Source organism: Pieris napi, chromosome 21, assembly GCF_905475465.1.
Source record: "Pieris napi chromosome 21, ilPieNapi1.2, whole genome shotgun sequence".
In the NCBI taxonomy this organism is placed as follows: Eukaryota; Metazoa; Arthropoda; class Insecta; order Lepidoptera; family Pieridae; genus Pieris; species Pieris napi.
The window spans coordinates 4,061,977-4,079,498 of record NC_062254.1 but is presented as its reverse complement, the minus strand read 5'-3'; the positions used below and the strand labels follow the sequence as shown (position 1 = coordinate 4,079,498).

The 17,522-nt window shown below is 33.4% G+C and overlaps 1 protein-coding gene across 6 annotated transcripts in view; it reads right to left on the bottom strand.

Annotated features, from left to right (window-relative positions):
- LOC125060161 (protein held out wings) overlaps positions 1 to 17,522 on the bottom strand; it is a 70,768-nt gene that overhangs the window by 12,849 nt on the left and 40,397 nt on the right. For all 6 annotated transcript variants that reach the window (XM_047664927.1, XM_047664926.1, XM_047664928.1 and 3 more), the window contains exon 2: positions 7,655 to 7,788. In XM_047664927.1, coding sequence (XP_047520883.1) covers positions 7,655 to 7,788 — 134 coding nt within the window. The remainder of the gene's footprint in view (positions 1 to 7,654; positions 7,789 to 17,522) is intronic.

The following is a 17,522-nucleotide window of genomic DNA, read 5'->3' as shown; positions in this document are numbered from 1 at the left end:
TCACTGCACGACTGTATTGTTTAGCATTCCCACGGATACACTCATGTTTTTTCAGCATTTCTCAATTGTTACTTACAATGTTTTCATTTCACATATTTATTACATTATACGATTTAAAAACAAAACAGCTTTGATGTATTCCTTCAGCGTACTAAATTCAGTTATTGTTATGAGTTTGACCTTCTATTTTATTGAAATGTGGCGATTTTAAAGCTGGTACATGCAGTTCGCTCGTCATTCACCACCTTAAACTTGGTTGCTATGTATGACTGATACATGTAGACACAGGGCTGATTACCTATTGTATAATATTAATGATTCGACCATAGAATTTATCTAGTGTATATAAACCTAAGAATAAAAAAAATATATATATTTGTTTCACGTATTAAATTTCATTTTTGAATAGCCCATACATTTATCATAGAATCACTGACAGTTTGGCTGAAACTATTCATTCACACTTACAATTTCTTTGGCACCACGTAGTAATAGTTTCGAGGATTTGTCCGAGAGATTTGGCTAAAAACACATTTCACTAGCATTATGAATGGTTTACAGAAATAAACAGCTCAGTTTCTACTGGACCCATTTGCATATTGCGTCTCTTTTCATGTCAATATACAGTTAAAATCTGTTATAACGACATAGATGGGACTACTCATATTTGGTCGTAAAAACCGATAGTCGTAACAGCCGATGACGTTATAAAGACCTAATACAATAGAAATCAGCCGGGACATTTGATTTTGGTCAATATAATCGGTATGTGTTCTAAACGATGTCGTCGTAAACCGTTTAGTAATACAAAAAAATTATTATATATGTTTATAAAATTGTGTAAGTTGTAGGATGTTGGTATTCGCTTTGTGGTCGCAATACATTTTGAAATTTACAGGAAATCAATATCAGTAAGTAGGGGGTCTACTCAACACGGAAAAACATGGCAAGGGGTCTACGACACAAAAAAGTTTGGGGAATTCTGGTTTAGACTGTAGTAACACTAGAACTATTTATGAATTTAAAAATGTTACCGACACCGGTATACAAGCTTTTAGGTAAAGTACAAACAGGCGCTTAATTAAATACGTTAATGTGGTTATAAAATAATTGATTCTAGTGAACGAGTGCGAGACAACTCATGATCCGTAATGTGTCAGACTCACCCGCTTGACCCTATCAAATGAAATGTTAAATGACTTCGTTCCTGTGTACAAGTCCCCTATTGGGGCATGGGGTTCAACAGATCTGCATCTTTATAATTATTATAATTATTCTCTCAACATGTGTAAAACGCATTTTCGTATCTCGGGTCGATTCGTTAAACAACATTATTGGGAATGTAGCCGTATAAAACAAGCTTTACTATCACACAAAACAGATGATATGTATAAGAACATCTACGGGTTTGTTTTATAAGACAAAAAGACTCAGATTTTTGCAGGACAAAGGTCTAAAAATTACAATTGTTTGATTCCTGAACAACTGTCTTACTGCCATTGCAAAGTTGTGCTGAAATCGTTACATTAGGGCTAATGTTATAAGGAATATCAAATATCTGTTTCGCTATTAAAAGACAACTGGACGATACTAAAAATATATAAATTTTGGAAAAAACTTTAATCTTCAACATCGCAATAAAATCGCGCTTTAACGCGAGCGTCATGAAAATGTGAGTCACCGTCGAACTTTTTTTAGGCCAAAAATTTGCAAACGGTATATTATGTTTACAACTTTAGCATTGAAGGTTAAAGGATAGTTATTTGTACTAAAAGGTTTTTGCTTTCATAATGTACCGTTAGCTTTTATTTATTATTTAGTTGTATTTTGGACAAGAAATCCTAACAAATTTTGACTATCTGATCGTGGAGTCTGAATATTTTAATTAATAATGCCTGTACATTATTCATTACAACATCAAGGAATTAAATGTATGATTTTATAGGTAAGGTCACATTCACAGTAAACCTTTACTAAATATGTATAAATATGCGGAGAGTTTATTGCCAGTTCTTCTCTTCCGTTCTAGCTTAGCTTGATTTGAGAACTGGCAGTATGTGTAAAATTAGAAGCATTTAATATGTATTTCTTTTTTGACGTTCAGAAAGTGTACACTGTTACCTATTTGAATAAATGATTTTGATTTGATGTGATTAAAAGTTGCTCTATGATTCGCATAATTTAATTTTGAATCATAAATATTATCGATTTAAATATAGAATTAATTTGTAATTTAAAATTAATATATTATCAAATTGTCACAACTATCTAACTAGTTTAAACATGTTTTTAATGAACAAATTATAAAAAAGCATTTCCTCTAAATTAATAATGCAATAGAAATTTAAAAATATTCGTGGTTTAGCTTTTTTAATGGGCGGACGTTTTGCATCAACATATTTGTAACATTTTATATCTTCCTCTAGTTTTACGATGTGTGACACGATTCGATCGATCTTGTTTATGTTTCCTTTGGCTCATATAAAAATATTTTAAAATAATATGAAAAGTTTTAATATGCGACACCAGGAATCTGTCTTCATAGACATATATATTCAATAAAGACATACAAAATGATAGAAAACCAAAAATCAGTATAAAGCTTTTACAACTTTAAGATAGAGATATATATGGAATATATTATCTATATCAGAGGAATGTGGAATAACATTAAAGAACAGAATCCAATCGGCTTCCGCACCTACTTCCTACCTATGCTTGAGATATAATTGTGACATTTTAAAAGCACCATGTCGTAGTTTTAGCTTCTAAATTTCTAACTTATATATATAGATACAAGATAGATGTACGGTCTTCCCGGACCGGTGGCAAATAAATCGTCAGAAATTCTAGACAATAAAATTTACAACAGGACGTAGAAACACTAAGTTGCAGTGCTAGTGTATGCAGCAATAACACTGAAGAAGAACTTTCAAAAGAATTTGTTATTGTCGCGGTTTCTGTTATTGCAAGAGGAATTAGAAAGGAACAACTGATTACAAATGGCGAGCAAGGGGCAATGCCATATATTCTTTACTTGAGGACAGGTAATGCTATTTTTTCGTCCAGATGGTCGACACACGTTTCTTAGTGCGCTTACAGGTTTGGCAAGTATCGGTTGCCACAAAAAGCGGTATTAACGGGACAGACAAATATGGAAGGATTTAATAACATTACAGTACGGTAGCGGATTTTCAACTGAAGTTCAATGACGTTTAAAAACTAATACATGTGATATACATACAATTATCAAACAAGAACCGTTACACCCACAGACCTAGATGACTTATAGAAATGTCAGTTTTAAACATTTTGCGCTATTCCGTGGTTCAAAGTAAAGGTTTATAATATGTTCCTAAAATGAAACAATATACGACTCTTATTCATAAACAATACACCGCAGCCCTTGTTATGTTATGTTCCCTTCACTCTCGTGTTTTGAAAATAAAGCCACGTGACAAAACATTCTATACTATTTCAGGTAATATGAATTAGAACGACAAACGTTAAAAGTAATAAAAAGTCTATTGGTATATGTAATTTGGTATATGTAAGCAAAAGAAAATACATATAAAAGTAAAAACGAGTAGTACTAAATATGTCACAGTACACAGAGCAAGTCTATGCAATGCGGAATTGATATCTACATTCGCTATGCAACGATTCTATTATGGTAATACTCTATCTAATACCGCTTAAACGTCTTTGTCGGTTATGCACATGGTATAACGCGGAGGAATGGTGTAAATGCCACATTGAACGAAATGGTTGAGAGATTAGGTGGAAATCATTCGGCCTCATGCCTTTTCTATTTACTAGATAACAGACAGATACATCACTATAGTAGAAACTAAAAAAGGCAAATAAAATACAAAGTTAGAATATTGGATAGTTTAGTAATAGTTTCACAGAAACAAATAGAATAATTCTAAAAGCAGAACAGTACGATAAGTAAACACTAAAATATTTAAGACACATAAAAGGACAATGACAAGAAGATTTAGTTTCAAGGTTTAAAAAACAAAAGGCATTGAAATATTTATCGTAAAATACACATATCTTATTAAATCTAAAAATTCGGTAAACTAAAGAATCATTAGTTATGAATGGTAATGTTATACCATAAATCATACGTTATTGTGATACATGCATACCATATAATGCATTAAAACGAATGTAAATCATAAAAGCAGATAAAACTAACGTAGAGCATCACACGAAGATATGAGCACAAACAAGTCATTAAGACAAAATTAGAGTGGCCTATATAATGCGATCTGAGGAAGAAAATTTACTAGGAACTATACAAAAATCTATTTTAGATTAGAAATAAAGTCCAAGTTTTGTAAACTAAACAAATAAAATGGCGTGAGGATGTTAACATATTAACGCTATTTGCGTCTAGAATATAAGTAAAAATTAAATAAAGGAAACATAAACAAACAGTTATTGTTACATAGCAAATTTGTTAAATAATTGCCAAAAAATAACCATGCTTTATATATTTAAATGTTTTTCTACTTCTGTCTATGGTCAACTGTTTCTAATATTAATAGAGATAAGAGAGTTTAAAATTATTCTTCTGGTACAATATCTATCATATAATACTTAAGTGGAGACAATGATGATAATAACCTAATTATATTATATAATACGATATCTGATATATTATGGTGTAAAATTTTAAAATCGTACCCTTGTAATTATAGTAAAAAAACTAGTCGCGATATAACTTTTAAGGTCTGAGCATCAAATTTGTATGTTTCTTGATAAAAAATTGTTCTAAGAGACAACTAGGTAATTAGCTTCCTGTGGCTGACAGACGCCGTCGACTTTTTGGCTTAACGGCACCATTATTTCTTTCACCGTACGAGTATTGTATGTGTAACTGGTTCAACAAAATTTCAAATTTGAATACGCGAAACTAGAATATATAAACATTTTATAACCAAGCGTTAAAGCAAACACTGAAGCCATTGTTTCGACAATTTGCGTTCAGTATGTTCTATTTCTAGTTTTGTTGAAATCTTGTACCGTAACAACATGGCGTTTGTTACGAAAAAGTGCCAAAAAAATTAATCATCTTTATAAATATAGAATCTATAAAGATTTGCTATATTGTATCAAATAATGTTTTTGACGTGTTTTCTAGCAACATACATTTATAGGATTCAACACAGCGTGAAAATAATGTTAGATTATTGAGTTTTTTAACTTTAAACCTGCAATTTAGTCTGATTGGATTCTGTCTCTCAGGTCTAGTCTATTAGGGCTACTAAACAGATTTTTTACATAATAGTCCTTTAGTTAATTTACATACTAGTGTCTTTAGAGAATGGTCTAGTTGTCTTATAATCATTTATGTTCACTGTAAACAACAGAAACATAATGGAAAGCTACGTAAAAAAATTAGCAGTTGTTTAACGTTACTCTCCCTAGTAAGAACACTGACCTGAACGTTTACAAGGACTACATAAATTTTCTTAACTATGAGCATTTCAATGAGTTCATGAAATCTATGTTACATAGTAAATGCTTAAATGTCAAATTCTCAGAACTGAATAGTTTCCATCACGTCAACATCTGATCTCATAGTTCGGTGTCTTTGATCAATAATCAATATAATTTACCATTCAATTTATCATAAGATTAATGTATTTATTGTTCTCCGCAATTATATTGTTTGTTCTAAGAATTATTAAGAAAAGTTATTCATAGAAGAAAATCATATGTTACGACTTAAAGATTCTTATAAAATATTTTACGTATCAAAACCTCAATTTTAAGATTTAATTGACAGTCCCATGCTGATGAATAAAATATGAACATGTTGCTTCACACATAAAGAAATAGAGGGATAAAAAGCTTTTAAATTGTGTTCAGGCCTTATATGGAAGCTGATCGTGGATGGCGCCTACAATCGCTCACTAATAAGTAACGAAGCACGTATTGAATGTAGATAATATAAGTGTAACTAAAAAACCGATGCCAAAAGTACTCCAAGGCTGAGAAAAAGTTGTTGACTGCATAATTATTTTCTATATGACAAAGGCCTCCCCCTAAAACGATATACCAATTTCCCCGTACTAGACTATCTAAAGTTGGTAATTCTTTTTTGGGAAAAGGGATACTCGTTTTTAATAAAATCCCAGAGGCTTTGACTTTTAATAAATTTAAGAAATGTTTTAAATAAAAGCTGTGTAAAAAGGCTTACTATAAAGTTAACGATTATCTAGTTGATAATAGGGCCTGGGACTAGAGCTAGACAGGCTAATTCTTATTAATTTGCGATATTTGTTTTAAAATAAGTGTTGTTTGATGATTTGATATTTTAAAAGAGTACCGAGAGTTTTTTACGCCGGCTTTTTCACTCGGCCTACACCCTCTGTCTTCTTTGCCGATGAGTAGGGATGACTACTTATTCAAATTTAATGACGTGTAATAAGTGATACCTGATCTTATGTTCCATAATAAACATATTCTATTTTATTTTTATTTTAATGAAAATACTAAGTAATACACATACTCTCATACACACACACACATACGCATAGATATACGTTACGAGGATAGGCTATTCGTGGCAATTATATTTCCGATTTTTAATTGTTATTTAAGCTAAACAAATATATGATCAAAATAGTTAAAAGATTTTAAAATTTTTCTTTTATCACCAGAAATGTCTGGCATAACGCATCCCAAAAATAACAGGGTCAGTGACTTGCCCATCTTTAAAACAGATTGCGTCTATTATAAGAGTATGAATGTGAAAGATGAATGCTACTGTTAAATGTATTATTGTTGATTCAATTATGTTTACTACATGACGTGTTACTAAATTATTGACGCCTTTTGATTAAATCGAGTTCAGTAACATTTCATTATTTACCATTTACATTCATAAATATTGCATCAAAATTAACATAGATCGAAGCTTCTGAAATGAGCATAAACTATATTACTGTGTAATAATTAACAAATATGTTTTCAATTATAGGTCATCATAAACAAGACAACATTGCCGCTTTAAACAACGCTATTATTACGTAGACAGATATTATATCTGTAAACGTATTACCGGCATCCAAAGACAAATGAACAAGAAACTAGAATTTGTCTTTTTCCTATCATAGTTTTGTTGGTGTAAACTTTATTACGAACCTAATCGTACCACGAGATCGCCCTGACATAAGTCGCCAAATGCAGCAAGCTGCCAACCTTGTCTTTCTATTTATAAGAATTAGTCCCTACATGCAATAAAACTCACAACCTGCGACACTTATCTTGATTGACGTTGAGAGAAAACCCTTTTAAATGGTTAGAATTGCGTCAACGCTAGATAGCTTTACTGGGAGTAACGTGATGTAACCGACAAGTTTTATTTGGTTTGTTTGTTTTTACTGTTGTAATTTTCATTACACGGCTAGGTTCATTCATTAAATCTATTCGTATTTAATTTCTTAATTCTTAACATGATTCTTCCGTGTTATTACGTGTGTCATTATACAGTGTAATCAATATTTTATTGGTATCTACGTGTAATTATTCGCAATGATTATTGTATATAGCTTTATTAGATGTAATTTTGTAGTCTTTTAATGTACATTGTAAGATTTTTCAACATGGAAATGAAAAATTATGGAAAACTACTTACATCTGGGTGTTCCTTGACCGGCACATATACTTTTTCAGTCAGTGTGGTGAGCATGCCCTCTGCCTCTGGCAGAATGAGGGGCTCTTTCTTCACCCCATTAATTTGGAAAAGACTCGCGCGGACTTTTGCGATTTCTGAAAATAAAAATTAGTGTATTAGTAATGGAAGTGTTATGACATTTGGACGATAATAAAATCATATTAGTGACTATAATTCAGGACGCCTTAACATTTACTGGAAATGATAAAATTTAATGGAGCATTGAAAATTTGCATTTACGAGAAGTCTATTACGAGTCCAGGAAAACTGGTAATTATCCGCAACAAACACGACACAAAACAGGACATTAGTAGGTCAGAGATTAGAAAGAATTATTGGCAGGTCAACAATGACATCATTTATAACATTGCAGCTGTGTATATTAAAGACGAAATTGAAGATATCGTAATGATTTATGAAACCGCGATAAAACTCATTTTAATACTAATTGAATCCAGAAATTCTATAGAAATAATAAAAAACAAAATATAAAGTGGCCTCACTGGGCTACACTTTTAATGAAACATGTGGATAGATCATTGCCAACTATATCCCGAAAATACAAAAAAAAACACGACTGAACAATGTATATCTCGGCAATATTTCTGCAACAGTTATGGCTCATTATTTAGTCTTTACACGGTCTACATACATAGCTTGGCTAGTAGACGAACTCATACGCGTTGCAGCAGCGTTTTCAAAACAAAGTCAAAACAAAAAAAAATCTGAAAAATATGAACACGACCTTATTTCAATAGGTGTGAAGTCTGGAAATTTAAAAAAAGGCGAAGTGAAAAAGGGACTTAGGCCGTAAACCGAGATAGAAATAATATAGCTTAGAAATATTGCAGAATTTTCGATTGCAAAGCGATCGTTCCGGCCATACGGCTGGGACTCTAAACATTCATCGGACATACAAAAAATAATTGGCAATTTACCCCAGCTATAATATTGCCGAGTATTGCATAGTCTAGCCGTAAATGCTAGCTGATGCTACCAGCCACACCCTTGCAGCTACAAATTTTCGTGAAAATTTGACCCGTCTAGGAGCCCCTTTAGGTATTTGTTCAATAAGCAGTGAGTCATATAATATCCGGGATACAATTGTCCGACCATCTGTTTTTGCAGCATCTCATGCATTAAAAGTATGTCAGGTCACATAAGTGCCGCATGGTACAAAGGCATTTAATCTACACGTAGATGAATCTCGACTACGATTCTAATGTGTCTTAATTAAAATGGAGCGCATAAATACTTCAGAATTAATGTTCTATGTGACGCATAATTAGTTGCAGAATGAAATCGAATGTTTTTGTATCAGGTACGTCTGTCACCATACTGGGTCCATCGGGGTCTGGCGACAACGTGGCTTTCACACCATATAGGGACGTGAAGAGAGTAAACAAGCCATTAACCCGCCACGGGGCTCGTTTGATCAGTGGATTATGTATTTAATTACGTACGTGCGGACATTGATCGCACTTTTTAAACATGTACTTACATTTTACACTGCCTACGGTTTAAGTTATTAAAAATTGACATTTTTTTGTACAAATTAGATAGCTTAGTCAATCGTAGTAGCGATAAATAACACTTTTAAACTAATATTTTTATCTGACAACAGTACTCACCCGTTTCGTTTCATTACAGGGTAAGCATAATTTGACAGAAAGAGAAAGACTTTGGCTAAAGAGTTCAATTAGACTCAATTTAGTGTTTATGAATGAGGGCGATAGTCAGAATATAACTGTAGGTACTAAAGTTAAAAGTCCTGGGAGAAAAAATAGCGGGAATAAGAATATGTGTTTTTTTTATATAACAGGAGGCAAACGGGCAGAAAGCTCACCTGATGTTAAGTGATACCGCCGCCCATGGACACGCACATTGCCAGAAGGCTCGCAAGTGCGTTGCTGGCCTTTTGGAATAACATGACATCGTTACAAATATGGCCTAACTTGAAGTCAAGGTATCTGACAAAGACCTTATATTGACGTAGATCTTGAAGTTCCGTCCATCATCTATGATTAATGAATACAAATTTATGATAAATGAATTCATAGAACATGGTCTTGTCACTAATGTTGCATATTGTTTCGTACTTTTGACTATAGGCGAAATATAATAATTTATCACTTGTTGACAGATCCGTCACAATTTGACAATAGCTGTCAAGATACTAGATCATAAGTTCAAAACTCTCAAAGTGAATGGTTAGATTTTTTCAAGCCAGTCTTCGCGTTTTCAGCTATTTAAAATTTACATGACAACATTAGCACGAAAAAGACGTAAAATCTTTAACGTGACAGAATAGTACATTTTATATATATATATATATAAAGGGTATTTCAACAAGAAGTTTGTTTTTCAATTGTGGCAACACCGAGAACGTGATAGTTTTGACATTTAGTTTTTGGCGGTATTCGTAGCAGGTGCTTTGGCAATTATTACAATGAATTCAATTTCGCTCGAAAATCGCATTAAAATAATTCAAATCCACTATAAAAATGGTGGTTCTGTTAAAGTTACATTTCGTAAAATTCGTGATATTTTCGGCCAGCATAATCGTCCTTCAGAGACCGCTGTTAAGAATTTGGTCGCGAAATTTGAGTCGACAGGCTCGGTACAAAATGTGCCAACACCAACACGTGTTCGACCGGGTCGTTCAACAGAAAACATCGCCGCCGTGAGCCACAGTGTTGAAGAAGATCAAAATTTGTCAATTTCACGACGTTCTCAACAATTGGGGTTATCCAAAAGCACAACATGGCGAATTTTGCGAAAGGATTTGGCTTTGAAGCCTTACAAGATTCAACTGGTGCAGGAATTAAAGCTGATCGACCATTCAAATCGCCGCAGATTCGCTCAGTTCATTCAGGAACAACCTGCTGGTTTTTCTGAAAAAATCATTTTTTCAGACGAAGCCCATTTTCATTTGTCAGGGTACGTCAACAAGCAAAATTGTCGCATTTGGGCTTCTGAAAATCCTAAAGCAATTATTGAGAAGGCTTTGCATACTCAACGTGTTACTGTGTGGTGCACTATGTGGTCTGGAGGCGTGATTGGGCCGTTTTTTTTCGAAGATGAGGCTGGAAATGCGGTAACAGTCAATGGATCACGGTATCGCGAGATGTTAACCACTAAATTTTGGCCTATTATTGATGACATGGATATCACTGAAATGTGGTTTCAACAGGACGGTGCCACATGTCACACAGCCAATGAAACGATCAATTTATTGCAAACCAAATTTCCCGAGCGCATAATTTCGCGAAATTCAGCTGTTAAGTGGCCAGCCAGATCGTGTGATTTAACACCACTGGATTATTTTTTGTGGGGCTATGTTAAAGACAGAGTCTATACGGAGCCAATCGAATCGATTGCAGCCTTAAAACTCAAAATCCGTGATGTCATTAACGAAATAGACCCTCCATTTTGCCAAAAAGTGATTAAAAATTTTGATGAAAGAATCAACATCTGTCAGCGTGGTCGTGGTGGACATTTGCCAGATATCATTTTTCATTCATAATTGCCAAACTTTTCTCTTTGTAATACAATAAAAATTTTATTCATTTTCCTCTAAATTCTTTGTTTTATTTTGTTTTAGAAAACAAAGTTCTTGTTGAAAAACCCTTTATATGTATATATTTTATTTTTTATATATTTTTTATTGGACAATTCACACCAATTGACCTAGTCCCATGCTAAGCTGGTGAAGCTTGTGTTATGGGTACTAGGCAACGGATATACAGACATATAAATACATATTTAAACACCCAAGACCTAAGCACAACACCAAATGCTCATCACATCGATGTTTGTCTCAGCCGGGGATCGAACCCAGGACCCATGGATTCGCAGTCAGGGGTACTAACCACTAGACCAATGAGCCGTCATATACATCTTTGTTTTTCTAAACAAAAATTTAGGAGTGTACATAGGCGTCTTTGGTCCTTAAAAGAATACATCGTTCCAAACGTAGTAAACTATACTATGTATATACAATATCGAATGGAAAAATTTCTTAAACTCTTGACCTAAATCTTTACAAAACCGAGCGCCATAGCGTTTCCTTTTCGTTCAATTTTACCTCATCTGAATATTGAGAGAATAACATCGAATTTGATCTTCTCGGGTGACTTCTTTAGATGACGTCATCAGGGTCTTATTAAACCATTTGTTAACCATTGTATTAGTCATAGGTTTTAAGAATTATTTTGAGTCGCATACTATTAGAGAATTTTCCAAGTCTGTAACCGCAGAGTAAAATTACAGCTAAGAATATAATACTATGTACTAAAGTATATTAACCGCAGTAGATTCGATGCTTGTAATTCTATTCTACTTTTATTTAACGATTGGTTGTATCAGTAGCAAGGTTGTTCAAATCAGTTTACGTAAGATTGATTTCATATTGAGTCCAAATCCAAAATATCTAATTAATCTTAATCCCACAATTTCCAAGATCGTTGTGGACACACGTTTATGCTCGTTTCAGTAGATTTTTTTCCTAATATGCCTTAATAAATTACCGATAAAATCTGTTTATGGTAAAATTTTGTCTATTGTCTAATCAACCTCTTATTGCAACACTGTTGTGAGATTCTTTTATTACATAAGACAAACTAAGGAAGGTATCTAAAATGCCATAGAATAGTTTTAAATAGGTAATAATAGTGTAAATATTTTCAGCTAATTTCTAATAAATAAATAAATTTCTAATAAATGACCCGGTGCTTACATATTAAAGAAGGTGGTTGGCAAGTTCTAAAGAAAAATATACTGCAATTTTCTATTTTGAATACCATAGTCATTTCATGACATTGCATATTATATATGTATGGTTTATTTTACTGTTCAAAAGCTTACGAAATCCGGAAATGAGATTATCCACTTCAAAGTCTTTAGATAAACATTTTAAACTTTTTTGACACATTACGAAATCACGTCATGCGTTTAAAATAAATCTGTAATCAATGTGTATGACTCAGTAACGAAACATCTTAGTAATTAAAATAATATAGTTTTAAAACGTTAAACTTTATTATTCCAATTCTATTCCCCTGCCATATTGTCTAGGGACTTTTTTCCATCTCTTATATTGTTATTAAAAATATACATAAAATAAAATCATACTTTGAGATAGGCCCCGGCTATATCGGTAATATTACTTTTTTACAATATACCCGGCAACAGCCTCCTTCACATATTTAATAATTTTGTCGCAGAAACGTTCCAGGCACGGTCTGTGCTTTGTTAACATGGCCTATAGGCCGTTACGGTCTACTGTCATCTGTGTTGAACTAATCCTGATATTCAATAGGTTTGAAATGCCATATGTTCGAACCCCGGCCCATGGATGGATTTTTCTCTATTAGCATTTGCTTGTACGGTAGACATTGATAGAGAACCGGCATGGATTTAACCGAAAATTAAGGCCGCGCAAGCACTGAAGGCAGATGATCTGCCTATAAATGAAGAGAATATTGGTAAATGCAAGATGCATATGTACTGTATCATCTGTACTCTCTTTACTCAGAATATGCTATTGTTTGCAAGTTCTCTTAGTAGGAAAAGAAACCTTCAACTTCTCGGGATACAACGATTTGCATTTTCCATAAAATGTGCCGAGATTCCGCAAGTCTGGCCACGTCTATAATTAAACATTGTTTTAAAACAAATGAATCACTTAACGCGTAACTCATAAATCAATACATCTCAGTCTCAGAATCACTTTCAATTTTGCCGCTGCTTTGCGGAACATTTATATAAACAAGAAACTAAGAGAAACATGTCTGAAACGAAGCGTTTCTAGCTTGAAGGTTCAGCGCACAGAATACACAGAATTTTATTCTAGAAACTTTGACCCCATCTATTTTATACATGCGCAAATTCCATGAAATATGTTGTTCATGCAGCAGGCATAATGCTTTGCACGCTTACTATGCATGTTTGATTCCTCCATCCGTTGTTGCACAGGGCTCATACGTACCTTGTCTAGTAAATGAGGTTCTGTTGCGAGTGCAAGTCTGCAAGACTTTGACCAGCCAATAATTTCAAATGGCGCAAACGAGGATACGGAGACGCCATAAAAGGCAGCTGCCGCAGCCCATCGACATCGCCTTGCCGGCCTTTAAGAATACCTGGAAGATACAGTAAGTATGTCCTTTCTGTATCTTCCAGGAAAGACCACTGGAATTCGATTCCACAGCTCGTCAGTTTCACAACTTTGAAGTCAATAATGTACAATTATATTTATACTTATGTAGTACACTGGAAGAAATAATAATTGCGTTCGTATTTTTGTGGTATTCTCTTGCTTATATTATTTATTTGGCTGGATTATTCCGAATATTTGAACATCTTTTTCTTTCACAGACACACGTCGTGGGATCTCTATCTTCATCTTACTAGGAATTTTTAAGCTTGCATATAAAACGATCCATTGGTTCCATTTGTTATCTTATTATATTAGGCTTGAGGACTCGATCCCAGAGTAGCCATGCTTAACCAATAGACCGTATTAGCATGAGAGCTTGTTAATATTACAGACAAGAAAACGGTTTCATGTTACACGGTTCCTTAAAAAGAAAGTTCATGTACATAGATTCGAAACAATACAAATGAGGAAAGAAATGAGAACAATAAGAAATAAGCGGAGTTTCACACGTGAAGTAACGAAGCGTAAAAGTCTACGGCCAGTTTGCGTGAACCTCCATCACGCAAGATTCATTGACGGATATACTAATGAAAGCAAAAGCATCATTATAATATATTATTCAGTGAAACTTTAATTAATATTTTGCACAGGTGAATGAATAAGCAGAGTTATTACATTATTTATATTAATCAGTTTCCAGTGCTTTACAGCAGCGGTCAGCAAAAAAGTATACGGATATTAACTCCATCTACAAGCATTTTTTTTTACTGACGTTCATTAAATTAACATACAATTTTTTTATGGATTTTTGATGTTTTTTTTTTATTTTATTGAATAGAGGGGCAAATGAGCCTACAGGACACCCAAAACGGGCATCGTAGCCCATAGAAACCCATTTAGTGGGTGCGTTGCCGGCCTTTGAGGTAGGAGTATACTTCTCTTTAAACAATTGGAGGTCGTATCTCCAAGGGAAGATGGGGGACCAGGAGTCGATTCCACAGTTAGTTCGCAATAGAAATTGTCGAAGTTTTGTAAGCAATTTTAAACATTAAACTACTGATTTAATTTCGAATGTATTTGTATATAAAAAAGTCATTTTTCGCTTTGTCTGCACAATCTACAAACGTATACTTTGCGCGCTACAAAATGCTTGTAAAACCGTGATAAAAAACGTCTAAATATGAATTTCAGGTTAAATATGTTTCAAATCAAACTTGGGAATATAATCCAGACCAAACTCGCAGCATTCAAACCAAGATTTCATAAAGCACAAAATAAATAAACAATGATATTCTCGTTTATAACATGAGTCAGTGAAACAGCAAACATTAAATATTCCCATTCAAGGAGCCATAGGCTAATGTTATTTTAAGAGCATTTAAGAATGTTATCCAAACAGCCGTTCACTTTCAGTCAATAGAACGCACTTCCTGCTCTCAAGTGTCAATGGTACCTATTGCGTACATTATGGCGATCTTTGAAAAATATTTACGGTATTACGGAAACAGGGCACGTCTTGAACGTCAATCCAACTTTAACTTGTCTATGAAGTTGACTATGGGCGAGATTGAGACTTGGTATAACAGATCACACCATCATACATATGTCAAAAATGACATTAGCAAACATTTGACCGCCATTTGGCGGCCATTTTATAAGTTACCATTGTCTAACGAGATTCGATAAATGAATAAAAAAACATTCTTAAACTAATCTAAATTACCTATTACTCAGATTAAAACTAAAACCTCCTTTTTCAAATTAGTTTAACATTGAATTTCCCTCCATCGGGTCTTGGTTGCCTAACATTCAATTGTACATGTGAAGTTGACAAAGTAATATGCGCCATACAATGCATTCAAGAACTTCGGATAAGTTATTGTGTGGGACGACATTCATTCCTCAGAATAGTGAATAAGATTGATTCTGACTCATTTTTCAATGACCACATGTTGAGGACACGAGGCAAAAACTGGGCTCCAAGTTTTAATTACATTTGTTTGACTCAGTAATTTAATCGCTAAATGGTGAACATAAATGTTTCTGTGAGATGTATTTAAAAGATTATAAGTGTTAAACTTGTATTATTAGAGTTAATTTGTTTTGTAATACGGTCTTAGAGATTCTTATAATATATATTTATTAATATAACGTTATATAATACATTATATAACGGTATTGAAATAATTATTTAACAATTAGAAAGCGGTGTCTTGCAGTTTACCTCCCTTACGTATGCAAGTAACGAGTCGAGAATAGAAAGAATTCGATTCGAATAATTGTATATATTCCCCAAACCCCAATACGGAACAGCAAAGTAAATAGTTAAATATTAAAGCAATTCTCTATTAAGAAAGCGGCAAATACTGAGTATTGGCAAAGTATCATCGAATGAGACCACGATAATTACTTTCAATAAACATTGATTGTGAAAATTTACGGGTACACGATGAATGTACTATTTAAGTGTTATACACCCGCGAAATCGGAACTATTTTTCACGCGCAATTTCGTAAAAAATGTAGATAGACATACCTTCTTCTTCTTTAAATTTTCACTTATACTAATCTCGACTCTGAATCTGCACCACTAAACACAGAATCCACCGGGTGACACAATGTGGTACAGGTCTGACTTGAGTAAACACTCAAACCACCTCGGCTACTTCACAAACTTCGCATCGCAGAAATCATACTTACATATATCATAATCTTACCCTATAACTCAGAATTGAGACTTAGCACTAAGTATTATGGAACATGGTGTAATGGTTGCAGCTCCTTACAAACTTTTTGTAAAAAAAAATTGGCGATTAAAAAGAGTGGCGGAGAGTTTATTGCCAATTCTCGTCCGTTCTGCACCCTTGATTTGAGAACTGTCAGTAAATGTAAAATTAGAAGCATTTAATAAATACTTCTTTATTGACGTTATGAAGTGAACGGCCTAAATGAATAAATGATTTTGAATTTCTATAACTTCCCCATCTTATCGCATCGTATCCTTCTGAATTCTTGGACTAACCTTACCCTAAAAAAAAGGGTGCGTGTACTTATGTACGCGCGTAAGAAGTTATACTTCTTTGGCATTATTAAAAATAGTTTTTGATTGCATGCAAATAATTAATTACAATTAAATAATTAAAGACTGGAAAAGGAGTCACTATAGTCAATAAGGTTCAGTTTACATTTGAAAAATTAAATAAATAAATATTTATTATTATTCTCTTACATTAAGTGTAACATAAATTCTATTATTATTCGAATGTTGTTTTTAAATTATGTCCAATGCCGTAGCATCTTCCGTGGGCAACTTCATTCTGTTAATTTTGTGTCACGGTGCGCGCGCATCGTTAAATTTCACTCTCATCAATTTTTCATAACGCGCCTAAAGAAGTATAACTTCAAAAATAATAATGAAACTATCGCATACTCAAATAAATCTACAATATTAGGACACTATTTGGACACGAAAACCGGCCGATGTATTATTATAGCTATAAACCCGCTAGACCGAACCGACAGTTAACTGATTTATCGTCTAATATTTATTTTTCACGGTTTACTTGTAAAACAGTGTAAATAGAACACGTTTACGGTGGCGAAAACTATTCGATGCGCTGCCAAAGATTCTAAAGTTATTTGTGTAATAAACTTTTGTTTTATCTTTTTCGTC